Source organism: Erythrolamprus reginae, chromosome 12 (genome assembly GCF_031021105.1).
Source record: "Erythrolamprus reginae isolate rEryReg1 chromosome 12, rEryReg1.hap1, whole genome shotgun sequence".
NCBI classification, from domain to species: domain Eukaryota; kingdom Metazoa; phylum Chordata; class Lepidosauria; order Squamata; family Dipsadidae; genus Erythrolamprus; species Erythrolamprus reginae.
This window is the reverse complement of record NC_091961.1, coordinates 33135859-33157337: the sequence shown is the minus strand read 5'-3', so window position 1 is coordinate 33157337 and position 21479 is coordinate 33135859. Positions and strand designations below refer to the sequence as shown.

The 21479-nt window shown below is 49.7% G+C and overlaps 1 protein-coding gene across 1 annotated transcript; it reads left to right on the top strand.

Annotated features, from left to right (window-relative positions):
* The first annotated feature begins 868 nt into the window (after positions 1–868).
* Positions 869–20208, top strand: ZW10 (zw10 kinetochore protein). Its single transcript, XM_070765602.1, has 16 exons — positions 869–1072; positions 2477–2611; positions 4220–4321; positions 4423–4500; positions 6354–6513; positions 6632–6775; positions 7940–8131; positions 8281–8453; positions 9393–9575; positions 10372–10610; positions 12342–12413; positions 13604–13761; positions 14903–15033; positions 16353–16484; positions 17400–17602; positions 19549–20208. The coding sequence occupies exons 1-16, from the start codon at positions 956–958 to the stop codon at positions 19667–19669; spliced, it is 2340 nt and encodes a 779-aa protein (XP_070621703.1). The 5' UTR covers positions 869–955; the 3' UTR covers positions 19670–20208.
* The last annotated feature ends 1271 nt before the right edge of the window (positions 20209–21479 follow it).

The following is a 21479-nucleotide window of genomic DNA, read 5'->3' as shown; positions in this document are numbered from 1 at the left end:
GAAATGGGGCAAAAGTGACCTAACGAGAGTCTCGCATAACCACGGAAATCTTGGACTCGTTTGTGGTCCCACGTCGAGGGAAACACGCAGACGTCCAGTTTCACGAAGTCAACCTTTGTGCGATCTTGTTGGGGCGAAGTCATCGTGTTACGTGAATTCATGGTTAATCCCCTTAGCTTTATTGATTGCGATCGGGCCAGATTGTGTTTAAACACACACACACACACCCCTTTCATCTTCACAAGCTGTGTGCCAGGTGATTGATCAGGAAATTTGAGAGGCCTGGGAGGTGGATCACTGGGTGCAGAGCAGGAGCCTCTCCAACCTTAGCCATTTTAAGCCTGGTGGACTTCAACTCCCAGAATTCCTCTGCCAGGAATTTATTTATCACACTTATCTATGTTTGTTTGTTTGTTTGTTTGTTTGTTTATTTAGTTAGTTACTCACTAACTCATTTATTTATTTATTTAATTAGTTAGTTAGTTACTAACTTATTTATTTATTCACTCATTCATTCATTTATTCACTCATTTATTTTATTTATTTGTAAAACACGTGTAGGATAGTAGCAGTTTGTATAACGATAACATAACTCTATCCTGGAGCTTTGAGGAAGGGGCCTCTGCATGTACAGAGGTCTGCACTCTGCACACGTTTGCATGTATATGCACAAGCACACACAAACAAGACACATATAATAGACTGTAATGCAGTGTTTCCCAACCTTGGCAACTTGAAGATATTTGGACTTCAACTCCCAGAATTCCCCAGCCAGCAACCGGAGAGCCGGCGCCCCTACTGGCGGAGGGGGGGGGGAGGGGACAGGAACAGGCCTTCTGTATCCCAGCGCAGCTCTATGGTCACGAAAGGCACGCCGGGAACGGTAGTCGGCGCCGCTGGGCGGGAAGAGGTCTTCCCGTCAGGCCCCGCGCGGCGCGAGCGGCCGGGCGTCGGAATGGCGTCGCGGGGCTCCTCGCTGGTGGAGGCCGTGCTGGCCTGCTCGGGGCGCGCGGAGAAGGAGCCCCTGGGCGGCCGCCTGGCCCTCCTCTCCCGCCGGGCCGAAGAGCTCAAGGTGCGCGGGGGAGAGCGGGGGGGAGGCCTCAGCGCCCATTAGGGGGAGGGGCTTACCTGGGCCACGCCCCCTGCGGCGGGGGGGGGTAACGCCGGGCCTCTGAGCTTGTGCAGAGTTGAGGCGGGGGTCTTCCATCCAGGCGGCACGTGGCGTGTGTGTGTGTGTGGTGACACGTGGCTGTCCCCTCCTCAGAATTGGCCGCCCAACAGAAAGGGGGAGGAGCCGTGTGGGGCGTGGGCGGAGCTTCGTGGCCCCCCTCTTCCCCCTCCCCCTAGCTGCGCCCCCCCCCCCCCCACATTCAATACAATTGAGAGTGAAGGAGAGGCCACCCAGTCAATCCCACTAAGACAGTGTTTCCCAACCTTGGCCACTTTGAAGATATCTGGACTTCAACTCCCAGAATTCCCCAGACAGCGTTCGCTGGCTGGAGAATTCTGGGAGTTGGAGTCCAAATATCTTCAAGTGGCCAAGGTTGGGAAGCACTGCACTAAGACACCTCGAATATTGGAGGGGTGTGTGTGTTTGTCTCCTTTTGGGGGGGGGGGGTCTCCCCTCTGGCGAAGGAGCCCCGAGAAGGGAGAGACTTGGGGGGCTGAAGAGAGGAGACCTCGGGAGTGGGGGAGCCTCTCAGAACTTTCATGACCCAACTAGGGAACATCATCAGTGCTAGAAGGGAGGTGGGGTTTGGGGAGAGGAGGAAGGAGAAGAAGAGGAGGAGAAGGAAGAGACAGTGGGGTCCTTGGTGGTTTCTGAGCTGGGTTGCTTTCTTACAGACCTTTCATTTGATTGATTGATTTGATTTGTATGCCACCCCTCTCCGCAGACTTGGGGCGGCTCACAACAACAATAATAAAACAGTGTACGATAAACAAATCTAATATTTTAAAATATCTAAAAACCCATTATTTTAAAAACCATACAACGCAAGCACACCATACATAAAACTATATAAGCCTGGGGGAGATGTCTCAATTCCCCCATGCCTGACGGCAGAGTTGGGTTTTAAGGAGTTTGCGACCCAACTAGGGAGCGTCATCAGTGCTAGAAGGGAGGTGGGGTTGTGGAGGGGAGGAGGAGGAGACAGTGGAGACCTTGGCACCCTCTGCTGGCCGGCTTCCTTGACCCAAACTAGGCCTCCTTGGTGCGACTGTCTGAACTGCGTGGTTTTCTTGTAGACATTTCATGTCCCAGCTAGGGAACGCCATCAGTGCTAGGAAGGAGTGGGATTTATAATTTGCCCTGTCAGTGATGGTTGAGTGGTCTTAGAGGTTCCTTGGTTGGGCTGTTTACTGTTGGCTTGATTGGCAGTTCCTTGATTGGGGTGGTGTTTATTTGGCTGTTGGTCTGGTGTTAATCTCAGAGTCCTGTGGTCACTTCCTCCCTCCTCCCGCCCAATCTTTCCAGGAGGAGGTCTGCAGCATGATCAACCAAAGATACGTGGAGTTCCTGCCCAGCGTGCAGAGCGCTAAGGACCTGGAATGCCAAATGGAGGAGCTCTCGGCCACCATCAACCAGCTGAAGTCCAGGATCGAGAACGAGGTGAGGACGGTGGGGGGGGGGCTGCCTTGGCTAAAGAGGTCCCATGGAAAGGGGGCCGAGCCCAGTCACAGTCCCCGAGAGAAGCGGATGCTGTGCTTGGTTTTCTGGCCATTTATATATTGTAAAATATAGCTTTGCCGGAGCCATTATTTTGAGATGACCAGCCATATAAATTTATTCATTCATTCATTCATTCATTCATTCATTCATTCATTCATTCATTCATTCAATTTTAATTTTTATGCCGCCCTTCTCCTTAGACTCAGGGCAGCTTACAACATGTTAGCAATAGCACTTTTTAAAAACAGAGCCAGCCTATTGCTCCCCACAATCCGGGTCCTCATTTGACCCACCTGGGAAGGATGGAAGGCTGAGTCAACCTTGAGCCGGTGATGAGATTTGAACCGCTGACCTGCAGATCTACAGTCAGCTTCAGTGGCCTGCAGTACAGCACTCTACCTGCTGTGCCACCCCGGCTCCTCCTTCAATTGAATGAATGAATAAATAAATAATGAGATTATGGAAGTGCTCTTTTATTTGATTGGACTTCTATGCCCACCAATCTCATTGAGTTGCTTGCAACAATATAAAAATGCAATACAATAATAAAAAGAAGTCAAAAGTTAAATACAAACTGTTGTGGTTGGATCACAGCCCGCTCCTCTGATAACGGATTTTGAGCCCCATGAACCGGGTTTGGAGACCTGTGTGGCTATCGTAGGATTCATACAGTGAGGGGCAAAGAGAGAAGGAAGCTGCAGGTGGTGGAGAGGTAGAGGTGGAGGCTCCTGCAATGCCTATGGAGCCCCCAGCTAGGGCCTCGTCTGGTCGGATGAGGAGGGGGTGATTGATGATCCAATCCTGAATGTGCGTGTGAGAAGGATGAGGGGGAGACAGGAACAGTTGCACAGACGCAGGAGGAGATCTTGATCGCAGCTGAGAGTCATAGGGAATTCTGCAGCATGCATAAAAGGGGAGGTTTTGTGGGAGTATTCTTTGCAAGGGTTATCGTTCGTGGTTTAACAGAGAAAGAGAAACAGATCCAGAGTTTTCCCTAAAGCAACATCCCTGCTTCCTTGGAGAAACTCAACCTTTGGACAATTGCTTTAGGAAAGACTGTAGCTATTGCAAAAATAGTGACTACCCTTGCTCCAGCCCAGTTTGGAGAGATTATTTACAAACCTCTGGGGGTTTCGGACCTTTGTTATTGGCCTTGCAGATAACTCAGACTCTGGCAGTAAATGGACATTATTTTGCCGTAATAATTGTGGCTCTCAGCCAACTTGTTGATGAAATACATTTTTGTGTTTCTGAAACTCCGGTCTGTGTGTTTTACTTAATTACTGCTCGGCTGTCACGCCAGGCAGAACACAAACAATTAAAAAACCCAATTATAAATTATAAAACCCACAATACAGTCCAATCAAAACATCACGAACCCCAATCAAACGCAATTCGGCTGTGACAGATGTCAGTATTCGGACTCTGATGTTGTATGTGCCTCCTAAAACCAAGCAGAAATCTCTCTGTGCCTCCTAACGGGTTCTTTGGGGGTTTTTGTAAACCAAAGAGATTAAAATGGGGTCTTCACCTCCGGCGTTTTTTCAGGTCCAGCAAGACCTCAACGTGGCCATCACCGACTTTGCTGACCTGAAGCAGCAGCTGGAGAAGGAGGTCCTTGTCCTGAGTGTGTTGAAGCAGCTCCAGGAGGTAAGGCCAAGGTCTCTCCCGCTGCCCGTTGTGGGTGGCCCTGGTCTGAGGCTGGTGCTGAGTCCTCGACGTGACCCTTGTCTGCTTCCCTTTGCCTTCAGTTTGACGCCGCTCTCAAGCAGTTTGGTGCCTTGCTCCCTCTGAAGAAGTACACGTCAGCGGCCGTCCACCTGAACAAGGTAATGATTAGGGATGGACGCCTCTCGGGGACCCTTTTTGGTCTGGCTGAGGTCGTCTTTGTGTCTGCCCCAAGGCAGATGAGGGGACAGGGAGGGGGCGATACATAGCTGGGCTTTTAATAATAATAATAATAATAATTTATTAGATTTGTATGACGCCCCCTCCGAGGACTCGGAGTGGCTCACCAGAAAACAGTACATAGTATACAAATCCAATGATGAAAAACAGTTTAAAACACCTATAAAAATAATCATACAGCCCAAACAAACCATACATAAATCATGATAACTACGGGTATATTAATTTCCCCTTGCCTGGCGACACAGGTGGGTTTTCAAAATTTTACGAAAGGCAAGGTGGGTGGGGGCAGTCCTAATCTCCGGGGGGAGTTGATTCCAGAGGGCCGGGGCCGCCACAGAGAAGGCTCTTCCCCTGTGTCCCGCCAGACGGCATTGCTTAGTCGACGGGACCCGGAGAAGGCCAACTCTGTGGGACCTGATTTTGCAGTTTGTTTGTTTGTTTACTTATTTGCTTATTCATTTGTTTGTGTGTTTATTTAAATACATTTGTATGCCACACAATCCCCCAGGGACTCTGGGCAGCTCAACCAAAGAGAGCAAGACTATTAATATTAAAACATCTGAAAAGAAAAACATTTTAAAAACAATTTAAAACCGGATGGCGAAGGTGTATCCTCTAATGAACGGCCCCAGGCCTGCTGGAAAAGCCAGGTCTTCTACAGCTTCCCAGAAGGCCAGGAGGGTGGGGGCAATCTTTACTTTTTGAATAAGTGGAAACCGTGGGAACTTTTGAGAATCGGTTTTCTGCCAATATGACGCATCCAACAAATCAGTGATTTTCAACCTTTTTTGAGCTGCGGCACATTTTTTACATTTACAAAACAGTGGGGCACATTGAGTGGGGGCGGAGGGGTGGCTAAAAAAACTTTGGACAAAAAAAATCTCCCTTTCGCTCTATTTCTCCCTCCCTCTTTCTCTTCCTCTTTTTTTTCTCTCTCTCTCCATCCCTCTTTCTTCCTTCTTTCCTCTTTTTTGCTCTCTCTCTCTCCCTCCCTACCTCCCTCTATGTCTTTCTCCCACCTTCCCTGCCTCTCTTTCTCTCTCTCTCTCTTTCTTTCTTTCTCTCTCTTGCTCTCTTTTGCTTTCTTTCTCTCGTTTTCTTTCTCTTTCTTGTTTTCTTTCTCTCTCTCTGAGCTTCGCGGCACAGCTGACCATGTCTCGCGGCACACTGGTTGAAAAACACTGCAATAAATTGTCCTTTGAGGAACCCGCCTGCCTCGGCGTTCTGCTTCCTCTGGGTACAGGACTTGGAGCACTGAGGTTGGGGAGCTCCCAGGCTCCTTTAAGAGTGGGGTGGTACAGTGATGGTGCACCTTTTATTCCTTGGGTGCCGAAAGAGCATGGACGAGCACTATCGCGCATGCACAACTGCATACACCCATAATTCAATACCTGGGGAAGACGAAAACAGATTCCTTCGCTCTCTGGAGGCTGGAAACGGCCTGTTTCCCGGTGGGCCCAGTAGGCTTGTGTTTCGCTCTCCCCAGGCTGCGAAGGCTTCTCTGGAGCTGGGGGAGGGTAAAAACACTCTCCCCCAGCCCCCTGGAGGCTCTCCAGAAGCCAGAAACACCCTCCCAGAGTCTGTATGCAAGCCCAAAATCAGCTGGTGACAGACACATGCACGTTGGAGCTGAGCTAGGGCAACAGCTTGGGTGCCAGTAGATATGGCTCTGCGTGCCACCTGTAGCACCCGTGCCATAGGTTCCCCATCACTGGTATAGTGCATGGCAGTCTTTGTGTGACTCTGCAAGCTTTTCCGTTTTTCCTGCCAGGCTCGTAGAAGCCTGAAGGCCCTGAAGTCCCGTCAAGGCTTTGAGCTGAAGATCCTGAAGGCCCTCGGCCGGGAGCTCACCATACAGACCCAGAACATCCTGTATCTCTTGGATCAGGAGTGGCAGCGGATGGTGGTGTGGAAGCTGCCACAGTCACAAGGTGCGCAGGCTGTGTTCTTGCTCAGGGGTCGGGGTGTGTGTGTGTTTCCAGCTCTTTGGCTGCTTTGGAACCATGGTTTGCTATAACCCGGATGGTGCTCTACCGCTTTTCCCCCTAGAACTCAGCTGCCTAGAGGCAGCGACCCAAACCGAGTTGCACCTGTGCCTGTCCACGGAAGACGGGGCCACAGACCCAGGGGTTTCAACGGTCCTGCAGGCTTTCGCCACCCTGGGGGAGCTGGAGACCAAGTTCAAGCACTTTGGTAAGTCCTTCCTCTTCCAGCAGCAGCTTCCCGAGTGCGGAAGAGGTTCAGTTCCTGACTTCGGGTCCTTCTCCAGATGTTCTAAACTTGTCACCTGCGCCAGAACTTCGGGGCTCCTATTCCTCTCTCTTTCCCAGAGAGAAATAGAGTGTTGCGGTCCGCTTAACTGAAGGCAAAGAGGAGGCAGAGATGCTTCCTGTGACATACAGATTCACAGAGTTGGAAGGGAACGTGGAGGTCATGTAGTCCAACCCCCCTTTGCCCAAGCAGAAAAAACAATGGCTGCCCACCTGCCTTCCATTGAGGACCTGTAGACTGCACGGGTCAAAAAGAGGGTGGGGAAAATATTGACTGACCCCTCGCATCCTGGACACATACCGTTTCAACTCCTACCCTCAAAACGTCGCTACAGAGCCCTGCACACCAAGACAACTAGACACAAGGACAGTTTTTCCCCGAACGCCATCACTCTGCTAAACAAATAATTCCCTCAACACTGTCAGACTTTCTACTAAATCTGCACTTCTATTTTACTAGTTTTTTCTCATCATTGCTATCATCCTTTTCCTCCCACTCATGACTGTGGGACTGTAACTTGTGGCTTGTATCCTAAGATTTTTATTAATATTGCTTCTTCATTGCTTATTTGACCCCTATGACAATCATTAAGTGTTGTACTGCATGACAAATGTCTTCTTCTTTTATGTACACTAAGAGCATCTGCATCAAAGACAAATTCCTTGTGTGTCCAATCACACTTGGCCAATAAAATTCCATTCTATTCTATTCTATTCTATTCTACACCATTTCTGTATTTTATCTTAGGGTGGATCTATGTTTATCCCAGGCATGTTTAAATTCAGCGACTGTGGATTGACCAACCATGTCTGCTGGAAGTTTGTTCCAAGCATCTACAACTCTTTCAGTCAAATAATACTTTCTCTCATTGCTTCTGATCTTTCCCCCAACTAACCTCAGATTGTGGCCCCTTTGTTCTTGGTTTCACTTTCCTATTCAAAACACTTCCCTCCTGGAATTGCCTCCCTCCCTTGAGCAGAGTGATGGCAGGGCAGAGAAAACGGCCTGGGGCCACGTTGGGAAGTGCCCTGCTCCATCCTTGGCCTTCCTGCTGATCGCCCTTCTTTTGCCTCTCCCTCTCGCCAGGGCAGTTACTGTTGAAGCACGTCCTCAAGCCTTTGATCTGCTGTCCCTCCGTACGGCTCTCGGTGGAAGGCCCCCCCGATGGCGTCACACTCAGGTTTGAGTCTGTGGGCTCCAGCCTGGGCCACCCGTCCCCCTTGGAAGTCTTTGCGAAGCTCAAGTCGGTGTTCCAAGTCCTCCACCAACACCTTCTGGGTAAGGGCCTCACCCCACACTGTCTTGGGAGGGAGCCTTGAGCCAGGGGCCCTAGGAAACGGACCCCCAGGGGGGCTTCTGCTCCCAGGGAGGGTCCCTATGGGGCGAAGGGGGCAGAAGGCAACCCAGAGCATTCTTCTCCTCTCCAGACACACCGCTTGGCCCTTGCGAGGGAGAAGAGGGGAAGGAGATGGACCCCAGCCCCATTTTGGCCCAGGTGCTGGGCAATACGATTTGGAAGAAGATGTCCGACTGCCTCATTTGCGACTGCTTGGTCCACTCCATCCCCAGCAACAGCAGCCAGCTTGCCCAGTACACAGAGGTGGGTGTTGCGATGACCTTTGACCTCTGGGACCCTCTTCCAGGCCTGTCTCTGTGCTGCTGCTTAAATTAGGGAGGAGCGGGAGGTTCCCCCTGGGGATTGAAATTGACCAGAGTTACAACTCCTTCAACCAGTCATACCACTCGACCCCCAAGACCCACCTATATCGCCAGGGATGGGGGAATTGAGACTCCTCCCCAGGCTTATATAGTTTTATGTAGTTTTATGCTTGTGTTGTATGGTTTTTAAATGACGGGTTTTTAGATTTGTTACACTGTCACATTGTTGTTATTATTATTGTGAGCCGCCCCGAGTCTACAGAGAGGGGCGGCATACAAATCTAATAAATTATTATTATTATTATTATTATTATTATTATTATCATTACGTATTATCATTATTATCATTATTATACAGTGTTCCCTCGATTTTCTCGGGTTCGAACTTTGCGAAAAGTCAAAAATATTAATTAAAAAATACTTTGTGGTTTTTTCCCTATACCACGGTTTTTCCCGCCCGATGACATCATATGTCATCACCAAACTTTTGTCCACCTTTAATAAATATTTTTTTAATAAACTTTAATAAATAAACAGGGTGAGTAATAATCTAAATGGTTGTTAAGGGAGGGGGAAATTGCAATTTAGGGGTTTAAAGTGTTAAGGGAAGGCTTGGGATACTGTTCATAGCCAAAAATAGTGTATTTACTTCCGCATCTCTACTTTGCGGAAATTCAACTTTCGCGGGCGGTCTCGGAACGCATCCCCCGTGGAAATCGAGGGAACACTGTATCTGTATTGTCTCTGTCTTAGAAGGGGCTTTTTTGTGGGGCGGGAGAGTTGACTTTGGCGGCCTTCTCCCTGTTTCAGGGACCGAATCAGCTGACCTCTGGGGATTGACTGACCACCTTCCTATGCCCCCATTCCCCCCCCCCTCCAGGTTATTAAAGCAACAGAAGACTTTGAAAAAGCCTTAAAAGAGATGAAGTTCCTGCCGGAGGATTCCGTGGAGTTGCTGACCTACGCCCGCAACGTTAACTGCCATTTCGCCAACAAGAAATGCCAAGATGTGATCGTGACCGCCAGAAACCTGATGACCTCAGAAATACACAACACCGTGAAGGTAGTGGAGCAGGGGGGGGGGCGGTTTACTTTAAAGCAACCGGATACCCCTGTCCTCTTGTTCACGTCGGTCTTGGAGAAGGTCAGGGTCTCCAGCAAACCTGGAAAACAGGAAAACCAGGGAATTATCAGGGAAATCGGCGGTTCGGGAAATACAGTGGTACCTCGTGATACGAACCCCTCGTGATACGAACCCGGGGTTCGCAAATTTTTTGCCTCTTCTTACAAACTTTTTTTGGCTTACTAACCCACCACAGATCGCAAAATGGCCACCGCCCAGCTGTCACCTTTTAAAAAAGCCAGGGGGCTTCTTGGCGTTCTACCGAACCCGGAAGTTCGGCAAAAGTTCGGGTTCAGGTTCGGGTTCCGGAGGCCGCCGAGAAGCGCCTGGCTGTTTCAGAAGGTTACAGCCGGGCGGCGGCACCTGGCAGAGCGGCGTTTTTGCGATCGGCAGCTGCATTTTCGGCCGATCTGGAGGCTGAAGCGGTGGTGGGGAATCCCAATAGGGAATTCCATGGGCGGAGCTTTGATGTGGCCTCCAGGAAGCTGGTTCCAGAGAGCTGGAGCCGCCACAGAGAAGGCCCTCTTGCGCGGCCCCACCAAGCGACACTGTCTGGCCAATGGGACCTAGAGAAAGCCGACCCTGTGGGCCTTTATCAGTTGCTGGGAGCTACACGGCAGAAGGTGGTCCCGTAAACAGGCTGGCCGTAAGCCATGTAGGGCTCTACAGGTGAAGTCTTCCTGCTTAAGAAACTGGCCCGGAACCAAACCAAGAGCGCCTTCCTTTTCTCCCCCAGGTCACCCCAGACTCTCTGCTAATTCTCCCCAGCCTGTCTGCCTCGGGAGCCGGAGACCAGTCCACGGTGCCGGAAGGGCACGAGCTGCTTCTCAAGCAGACGGCCAACTTGGAGAACAAGGCCAAGCTGAGCCGCCACACCTTTTCCTTCCCCACCTGCCGCATCAGCGACTCGGTCCAGAGGTTGATGGCTTTGGCCTACCAGACCCTCCAGGAAGCCTCTGCCAGCACGGAGCAATGGTGAGCGAGACCCCCAATACTTCTCAGGGAGAGTTGAAGTTTGGAAAAGGGCAAGAGGGGATGGGGAGATAATGTTCTGTCTTGCACGATGGCCAGACGGTAATTAGCCCCAAATTAAAACTCGAACAGGAAGGTTTTGAAATGGACAAGAGTCTATTTACAAGGACGTTTGTTGAACGGCACAAACAGCAAACCAAACAATGTCTTTCAACTGCCAAAATCCAGGTGTGAGGCCAAGTTGATTAGATAAATTCCCAAACAGTTGCTTCTCAAGCCAAAAGTCTACTTAAAAAAGTATTAACTCTATAAATGTCCCGTACTGTATCAAGGTTTGTCAGGCCAAAACACTCTTCACATGCTCTTCTCCTCCGGAGGCACAAACGTTGGCTTCTTTTGCAAAGAGCCCCTTCCAAACTCCTCCCGCTTATATACTCTGGGAGTGAAGACTATGCACAGCCGTGCTCACTTCCTCTTCCTGAGCCTCCTTAACTGCTCCTGCCTCCCCTGCAGCCTTCTTACCCGTACATTCAGGATCGTGTCCCTTATCTCCTCTTCCTCAGACCCTGGCAAAGCCCCAGTTGGGGGTTCTATAACCTCTGCAGGCTCCTCACACCCAGACTCTCCCCCCTCCGACAGCCACCGTGCTCAGATGGCCCCCAGTCCATCAGGCTCAAAGTCTGTGGCTGCGAACCAACCACAACAGATAATAAGAGTATTTCTTAATTATAGTGGCTATTTTATTAAGAGTTAGGGAAAAAGAGGTGGAAAGTAGAAATTGGGCAAATAGTATTACACATGCGTGCTAGTCGTTCCCGACTCTAGGGGGCGGTGCTCACCTCTGTTTCTAAGCCGTCTCTGTGGTCATGTCTTTCGCTGTTTTTCTACTTGCACTTTTACGTGCTTTCGGACTGATAGGTTACGGATGTTAAAGAGAAAAACTTTAAAATATATATACAGTGATACCTCGTCTTACAAACGCCTCGTCATACAAACTTTTCGAGAGACAAACCCGGGGTTTAAGATTTTATTGCCTCTTCTTACAAACTATTTTCACCTTACAAACCTGCCACCGCAGCTGGGATGCCCCGCTTCCGGACCTCCGTTGCCAGCAAAGCACCCGTTTTTGCACTGCTGGGATTCCCCTGAGGCTCCCCTCGCTGGGAAACCCCACCTCCAGACTTCTGTGTTTTTGTGATGCTGCAGGGGAATCCCAGCAGGGGAAACCCAGCAGCGCAAAAACGGGCGCTTCGCTGGCAACGGAAGTCCGGAGGTGGGGTTTCCCAGCAAGGCGAGCCTCAGCGAAATCGCAGCATCGCAAAAACACAGAGGTCCGGAGGTGGGGTTTCCCATGGAGGGGAGCCTCAAGGGAAACCCAGCAGCGCAAAAACGGGCGCTTAGGCTGGCAAAAGGGGTGAATTTTGGGCTTGCACACATTAATCGCTTTTCCATTGATTCCTATGGAAAACATTGTTTCGTCTTACAAACTTTTCACCTTAAGAACCTCGTCCCGGAACCATTTAAGTTTGTAAGACAAGGTATCACTGTATATAAGAAAAGACAGCAACAAACAAGCCATTGAGGTCCCGCCTTGGGTTTGCTTGGGGTTGGGTTCTTGGGTGGGTGGGTGTGAAGGCAGGACCCCCAGGCTTGCTTAAGACAGTTGGCAGTTTCCCCATTTGGGGGCTTGGAATAGCAGAGGCGACCCAACCCCTCTCCCTTTTTCCCTGGCAGCTGCACCCAGCTCTTCTACCTGGTGCGGAACATCTTCCATCTCTTCTGCGACGTGGTGCCCATGTATCATAAGTGAGTGACAGCCGTCCTTGGGGGGGGGGGGAATGTTATTTAATTTCATTGACTCCCATGCCACTCAATCCCATGGCTTAGAGCAATGAATAATACAATACAAAAATGCAAAAGTCAAATATCGATAATAAAATGAGTAAGAACCCCCGTTATAGAAACCCTAACAAATTATCCAATCAAACACACATACATACCAGTCAATCACCGTTCAGCTGTGCCTAGGTGCCTAGGTTCACAGGCCAGGCGAACTTAACCTGTTGAATTACAGGCTTAATGGCCGTAATGGAGCCTGGAATTTCCCCTCGGAAGTCCGGGCAGGTCATAAGTCGAGGCACCCATGTGATTGCACCCGATTTTACAACTTCTTTTGAGTGGCAGGCATTAAGTGGATGCTATGGTTGTTAAAGCCATTTGTTCCTAGGGATGTTTTTGCCTGAAACTTTTAAAACAGGTTTTATATATTTTATAAGCTTCCCAACTCCAGAATGTGATAGGTAGGTAGGTAGGTAGGTAGGTGGATACTGTAGATAGATGGATGGATGGATGGATGGATGGATGGATGGATAATAGATAGATAGATAGATAGACAGACAGACAGACAGACAGACAGATAGATAGATAGATAGAAAAGATAGATAGAATAGATAGATAGATAGATAGATAGATAGATAGATAGATAGATAGATAGATAGATAGATAGATAGATAGAGGATAGATAGATAGAGGATAGATAGATAGATAGATAGATAGATAGATAGATAGATAGATAGATAGATAGATAGATAGATAGATAGATAGATACCAATAATGGAGGGATGGATGATAGCTATGGATGGATGGATGGATGGATGGAAAGAGACATGGATGCATGAATATATAGATGATAGATAGACAGAAATTAAAACAAATAAATAAACTTCCAGCAGACGTGGTTGGTCAATCCACAGTCGCTGAATTTAAACCTGCCTGGGATAAACATAGATCCACCCTAAGATCAAATACAGGAAATAGTATAAGGGCAGACTAGATGGACCAGGAGGTCTTTTTCTGCCGTCAATCTTCTATATTTCTATGTTTCTATCAATGAATTGTTGTAACCTGGAGGGAAACAGCATCCCATGTGTGTTGACCCCCACGTTCTCTGAGTAGCCCCCTCCTCACTTTTTCCCTCCCCCCCCCCCCCCCGGCAGAGAAAACCTCCAGAAACTTCCTCAGCTGGCTGCCATCCACCATAACAACTGCATGTACATCGCCCATCACCTCCTGACCATGGGCCACCAGTTCAGGAGTCAGCTGACTGATGGAACAGCCACCTTTGTCGACTTGGTGCCCGGGTTCAGGAAACTGGGTAAGTCTGGGGCGAAGGTGGTCTGCGGGGCCTTTTAAGTAGTAGGTCCTCTGCCTGTCAAGCTAGACAGTATAGCGCTGCATTAAAATGTACCATATTTTTCGAAGACACACCTTAGTTTGGGGGGAGGAAAATAGGGGGGGAAATCTGCCTACCAGGTATTCCTCTGGCCAGCGTCCTTAGTCTGGTCAGGTTCAGCACATTATTTTATCCCCTGGTTAAAGGTTTTAAAAAAACCTTATTTGGAGAGAGTAACAATGAAAGAACTTGCAAGCCAGTATGAGCTGGGAACATCATTAGCACATGGAAAGAAACATTGGGAGCAAATAGAGTAATGGAAAAACCCTGCAAAGACTTAGGGCTTGGAAAACATTCTTCACAGAGAGTAACAATGAAAGAGCTTGCAAGATGGTAAGAGCTGGGAACATCGTTGGCACCTGGTTAAGGCTGGAAATAAACTTATTCAGAGCAAGTAGAGCAGTGAAAAAACCCCTGCAAAGACTTGGGGCTTGGAAAATATTCTTTGCAGAGAGTAACAATGAAAGAGCTTGCAAGGGAAGAGCTGGGAAGATCGTTAGCAGCTGGCTAGGGCTGGAAAAAAAACCCTACATTCAGAGTATAAGACGCACCCATTTTTTTTGCCTCTTTTCGGGAGGAAAAAGGTGCATTTTACACTCTGAAAAATACTTACTCCATCGTTACTAAACATGTCTAGTTTGCTGCTCCTCCTGAGTCCATCCCTGGTGAACACAGTTAAGATTTCAGGCTATTTCCCAGGAAGGGGAGGGGTCTCGCCCCACACAAGGTTTCCTGTTGAGAGTCCCCTGGGTGGTATTTCTGGTTTCCTTGATTCTTTTGGCTGAAGCACCCCAGCTCTCTCTATGCCCCCCACTCCCTGACCCTCAACTCCAGGCTGTGTGAGCCCCCCAAGCAATATGAAAAATGAACACTCATCAGAAAGGAGGAGAAAACGGCCACATTTAGGCCAACTTCAGGGTGGACAGTTAATTTGACCCATGAAAATAAAAATTCCCCAGCAATGAAATGCCTGTGTTGCAAAAATAGTAATAATGGGTTATTATTCAACGGGTTCCCTACCCAAGACTTTTCTCTGCATTTGAAACCTCCTTTCTCTCCCCAGGGACGAAGTGTTTCCTCGCCCAGATGCGGGTGCAGAAGGAGGAGCTTCTGGAGAGACTCTCCATCTCGAGGAATTTCTCCAACCTGGACGATGAGGACAACTACTCTGTGGCCAACAGGGCCGTCCGTCAGGTCAGGAACAGGGAGGGCGCTGGCGAGGGAACCTGGGAGATTAGACCTCAGATTCCGTTAGCTTGGAGCCCGTTTAGTGCCTCCTTCCAGTCCAGATTCCACGCACAGATTCCTCCTGGACCTCCGGCCAGTTCGTTTTCCCACGGATGCCCCCGGCTCCTTGTCTTACGAGAGGGGAGGGGAGGGGAGGGGAGGGTCCACGGTCCTTGCTGTTCCACTTTGGAGGTACAGCGATACCTCATATTACGAGCTTAATTCGTTCCGTGACCAGGTTCGTAAGTAGAAGTGTTTGTAAGACGAAGCCATTTTCCCCATAGGAATCAATGTAAAAGCAAATAATGCGTGCAAACCCATCCCAAAAGTCACCCCTTTTGCCTTGCGCTGCTGGGAATCCCCACCTCTGGACTTCCCTTGCCAGCTGAAGCGCTGGGATTCCCCTGAGCCTCCCCTCGCTGGGAAACCCCACCTCCAGATTTCCATGGGAAGCACTGGGATTCCCCTGAACCTCCCCTCGCTGGGAATCCCTGCCTCTGGACTTCCCTTGCCAGCCGAAGCGCTGGGATTCCCCTGAGCCTCCCCTCGCTGGGAATCCCCGCCTCTGGACTTCCCTTGCCAGCTGAAGCGCTGGGATTCCCCTGAGCCTCCCCTCGCTGGGAATCCCCGCCTCTGGACTTCCCTTGCCAGCTGAAGCGCTGGGATTCCCCTGAGCCTCCCCTCGCTGGGAATCCCCGCCTCTGGACTTCCCTTGCCAGCTGAAGCGCTGGGATTCCCCTGAGCCTCCCCTCGCTGGGAATCCCCGCCTCTGGACTTCCCTTGCCAGCTGAAGCGCTGGGATTCCCCTGAGCCTCCCCTCGCTGGGAAACCCCACCTCCAGATTTCCATGGGAAGCGCTGGGATTCCCCTGAACCTCCCCTCGCTGGGAATCCCTGCCTCTGGACTTCCCTTGCCAGCCGAAGCGCTGGGATTCCCCTGAGCCTCCCCTCGCTGGGAATCCCCGCCTCTGGACTTCCCTTGCCAGCTGAAGCGCTGGGATTCCCCTGAGCCTCCCCTCGCTGGGAATCCCCGCCTCTGGACTTCCCTTGCCAGCCGAAGCGCCCGTTCTTGCGCTGCTGGGATTCCCCTGAGCCTCCCCTCGCTGGGATTCAAAGCAGCATGGGCAAAAATGAAGGGAATCCCAGTGAGAGGAGCCTCAAGGGAATCCCAGCAATGCAAGAACGGGCGCTTCGGCTGGCAACGGAAGTCCGGAGGCGGGGCATCCCAGCGGCGACGGCTCCGGTTCGTATGAAATAAAATAAACACAAGGGCCGTTTCCCTTCCAGGTCCTGCACCAACTGAAGAGGCTTGGCAAAATCTGGCAGGATGTCCTGCCAGTGAACATCTACTGCCGGGCTATGGGGACCCTGCTGAACACGGCCCTGGTGGAAATCATTAGCCGGGTCATTGCTCTGGAGGTGAGGGCTGAGCGCCACACGGGGTGTGAGTGTGAGTGTGTGAAGGAGTCCATGCGAGCACATTTCCAGCTCTGCTGGTTGTTTGCCTAGAGCAATGATGGCGAAGCTTTTTTTTGGTCCGCGGGCCAAAAAATTGTTAAATATTGTTTAATATGTTAAGGGGTTAAATCAGGTTCAGGAGGGAAGTGGATACGGGTCAAATTGAAGGGGCCCAAAGACGGGCTACAAGAATGGTGGAAGGTCTTAAGCATAAAACGTATCAGGAAAGACTTAATGAACTCAATCTGTATAGTCTGGAGGACAGAAGGAAAAGGGGGGACATGATCGAAACACTTAAATATATTAAAGGGTTAAATAAGGTCCAGGAGGGAAGTGTTTTTAATAGGAAGGTGAAACCAAGAACAAGGGGTCACAATCTGAGGTCAGTTGGAAAGATAAGCAACGTGAGAAAATATTTTTCTGAAAGTGGTAGATGCTTGGAACAAACTTCCAGCAGACGTGGTTGGTAAATGCACAGTAATTGAATTTAAACCTGCCTGGGAATAAACACAGATCCATCCTAAGATAAAATAGAGGAAATAGTAGAACCCTGGGACGGTGAAAAAAACAGCAAACTGAAAGTTCAGAAAAATGAACTTCTGTTTTGCCCGTTGTGCTGTTTTTCGCCCTGGAAGCTTTAGGGGAGCTTCCCTGAAGCCTCTGGAGGGCGAAAGGGCCTTTCTCAAGGCCAAAAATCGGCTGGCCAGCACATGCCTGTGCGCTGGAGATGACATAGGGCAGCGATGGTGAAGGATGCTTTTTTGATCAGAGCAAAGGTTAATTAAGTCGGAGGGTGTGGCTGGGTGGTTTTTTGGATGGGAGGGTGGAGGGTCACAGCCTCTCGGCCTCCCCTGGCCGCTCTCCCCTCCGTTGCAGGACATCTCCGCTGAGAACGCCGACCGGCTGCATGCCCTGTGCAAGACGGTGGTGGACGAGGGCCCCCGGGTCTTTGTGCCCCTGCCCGAAGAAAAGGAGAACCGCCACTTCCAGGAGGAGGTTCCAGTCTACGTGTCCAAGTGGATGATGTTCCAGGAGCTCATGTTGGTCTTGCAGGCCAGCCTGCAAGAAATCGTGGACAGGTGAGAGAGAAGGGCTCACCTGTTTCCTCCGTCCAGTGGTGTGCGGGGCGGGTGGGGGAAGAATGGGAACCCCGAGGAAGCGGAGATGGTGGGGCTTCTCCATCTGCACCGGGCACAGTTTAACCTGGGCCAGGAGTGGGCAGTTCTGGCCTCTTCAACCACCTGTGGACTTCAATTCCCAGAATCCCTGAACCAGCCTTTGCTGGCTCAAGAATCCTGGGATTTGGAGTCCACAGGTACAGCCATAGTCGCCCACTGTTTATCTTAAGCAAAGCAGTTGGGCAACTAAAGCGGCGACAGTTCTGTTAATGTATGAGCGGAGTAATCCTTGTTTACCAAGGTTGTGCGCACGCAGAAATGCTTAGATTGAGATTAGTTGTGAATAACTACTCAGCCACACACAGATATACTAACCTGAATTAAAGTTTACTTTGAGAAATAGCATGTTCAGATAAACACTCTAAAGTCATACACATAATAAGTCAGAATAACAATCCAATTATTATTATTATTATGTCAATACGACACAACAAATGAGATCACTATGCTGGATTTCGTATTTCATCACCAGTCGGGCGCTTCCCAAGCACCTAGGACTGCGTGATGTAATGGCGAATTATGTTTGCCGATCCCAGTAAAACGGCCTTTTGCAATTGACAGGTGGAGATTTTGTCAATTCCGATGGTTTTCAAATGTCCGCTGAGATCCTTTGGCCCTGCGCCCAGCGTGCCAAGTACCACTGGGACCACTTTCACTGGCTTATGCCAGAGTCATTGCAGCTCGATTTTTAGATCTTCGTATTTCACTAATTTCTCTAGCTGCTTCTCCTCAATTCTGCTGTCCTGTTCTGCTGTTGATGATCCATACTTTCATTATTATTATTATTATTATTATTATTATTATTTAGATTTCTTTGCTGCCCTTCTCAAGGTGACTCAGGGCGGTGTACAACATTATAAATGTAACAATATACACTGCTCAAAAAAATAAAGGGAACACTCCAAGAACCCATCCTAGATCGGAATGAATGAAATATTCTCATTGAATACTTTGTTCTGTACAAAGTTGAATGTGCACAACAGCAGGTGAAATGGATTGTCAACCAGTGTTGCTTCCTAAGTGGACAGTTTGTTTTCATAGAAGTTTGATTGACTTGGAGTTATATTGTGTTCCCTTTATTTTTTTGAGAAGTACATAAAGAAATCTAAATTACTTTAAAAGAATTATACGAATTACTAAAAGTGTTAAAACCCCCTTATAGACTCAAACACATTCATCCAATTCAATTGGTGATATGTTCAATATTACCAAGAACATAGACTTTCTTACCTGTTCCCTTTGCCATAATCAGCAAAGATCACAAGCTTAAATGTTGTTGTGAGTCGCCTTGAGTCTTCAGAGAGGGGCGGCATGCAAATCTAATATATTATTATTATTATTATTATTATTATTATTATTATTATTATTATTAAACACATTTTAGCTGTAGTACATGACTACAATGCAGAGAGATTGCAGAGAGATTGCAGAGCGAGTGTAACAGTGCATAGCAGACAAAGAGAAACAGAGGGCGACTCAGAAAATAGCTATGTACTCTAGCTCCCTCTTGTGGCAGCCTGCAACACCTGCAGCCGATATATTGCCAACCCAACAGTTAATGGACAGAGTGCTAACAAGTTCCGTGCTGCTTTGGTCTATTTGGTTCTCCCGAGTTCCTGATGGTTAGCCTTTGTAAAGCAGCTTGAGAAGGGAGGAAGAAATGAGTCCAGGGTCCGTGACGAGGGCCAGGAGAACCCACCACGAGGCTTAAGCCTCCTTCCTAATCCACCTGACTCTACGGAGGGGTGTTGGAAAACTGCCCCTTGCCAGGCCCTCTGCCTGCCCTTCCCTCCTCCCTTCCGCTCCTGCTGAAATCCCAACTTTCTCCTTTGCTTTCTCCTCTGAAGGTGGGCGGGCAGCAAAGGGCCCCTGGCCGCAGAGTTCTCCCCCAGCGAGGTGAAGAACCTCATCCGGGCCTTGTTCCAGAACACGGAGCGGAGGGCGGCTGCCTTGGCCAGCATCAAGTAGCCTTTGCCCCTCGGGAAAGACCTCACGCCCTGCAGCCGGAGCTGCCCCCTCCCTTATCTCCCCCTTCCCCTTCGTGGAGCCTGACCTGTCCAGAGGATTCTGGAGCTGTTAACGTTTTGAAGGCCACCCACCCAAGTCCCACGAGGGGCCTCCGTCTCCGGACCTCAGGAAGCGGCCTTTCCCAGCAGAATACGGGCTCAACCGACTGGACCTTCTGCCCAAAGAAGACCCCAGCCAGTCCAGATCTCGGACACAACCCTGCTTTTCTCCGTTGGGCCAAGCCCAGTGGGCTGGTTGGAGTTCTGGGCGGCGCCACCTCAAAAAAGCCGGACGTGCAGAAACGGCTTCTATGCAGCTTCTCGCCAAGGGAGCCCTCCTCTCGCTCACCTTACTGCTTTCTCTTTTGCAAGGGGATTACCTAAAGCACACCTGACTTGAAAGGGGGGGGGGTTGTGGTGGTGGGGAAACACAAAGAAACCTTCCAGCAGAAGAAGAATTTTCCAAGCCTCTTAAAAGTGCCAAAGTGGCCTTGATTTTGACCGCCCTCTTTCTTTACTCTGTGGGGTTGGGATGGGGAGGAGGGGGGGGGGAGGGAGATGGTAGTGGTGGGGTTTTTAAAAAGGGGAAATGGGATGCTGTGGCTGGTCCTCCCCATCCTATACACACACACACATATTGGCTGCCCCACTTCCTGTTCCCCAAGCCCCCTGACCCATTTGGGAGAAGCCTCTGGGCTTTCAGGAATTCTTCCCCCATGGAGGTGGGTCTTTACAGAAGCAGCGTCTACAGAGGGGGGCTGCTAAGGTGTCTTTGCCCCCATGGCTCTGAATACTAGCGGAGTCCAGCGCAATTCTGCTACTGCCCCTGGGCAGCCGCGGGCGCACCTGTGTGTCCATGTGCAATTTCACTACCTGCCCAGGTGCAGTGGCAGAATTGCACTGGACTCCGCTAGCTCTCAGAGCCACGGGGGCGAGCCCACATCACCGTCCCACCTTAGCAGCCCACCTCTGAACATCTGGCTGCAGCAAACTTGGTGCAGCAACAATGATGAGGCTGGGGCTCCGTTACGTCCCCTTTCTTAACACCCAGCATCTGGCCAGATGCCTCTCCGTGCATTTGTCTCTGCCTGGTCAAATCTCTGCACATTGACGGTTTGCAAAACTTTCTTGTTTTAATTGGCAAGCCTCTTTTTTCCATGTGTAGAATCCGAGGGCATCTCTCCTCTAATGCAGTGTTTCCCAACTTTGGCCACTTGAAGATATCTGGACTTCAACTCCCAGAATTCCCCAGCCAGCACTGCTCTAACGAAACCCTCCCCAAGTCCAGCAATTGAAAAGGGGTCGGATTGCGCTTCGGGTGCTATGTCCCTCTCTGGTTTGAGTTTTCAAAATTAAAGCCCCTCCTTGCCCTGCTGTTGAAAGAAATGCCCAAATTAGGGGTTGGTGGGAGTGCTTGAATTAACTGTTTTTGGGAGGGGGGTCATTTTGGGGCTGGGATTTCAGCCTATATTTCCCCTTGCCTGGCCCTGCATCACCGTCAGAGGTGGATTAATTTGTTGGTTGTTTTTCCAGCTCGCTTGTCCTCTGGGTAGATCGGAGGGGCTGCTGTTTTAATTCTAGGATTTCAGCTTAATTGACTACCAGTCTGAATCGTTCGCTATGGCAACTTTTCAGGCTTGTGGGCATCAACTGCCAGAATTTGCTGCTCGTCTTAAAAGAGTTTGCTCGTTCGTTTATATGCTGCCCATTTCCAAGGATTAAAACAATGCAATACAAATCCAATTAATATAGACCCAATAATCTGAACTAAA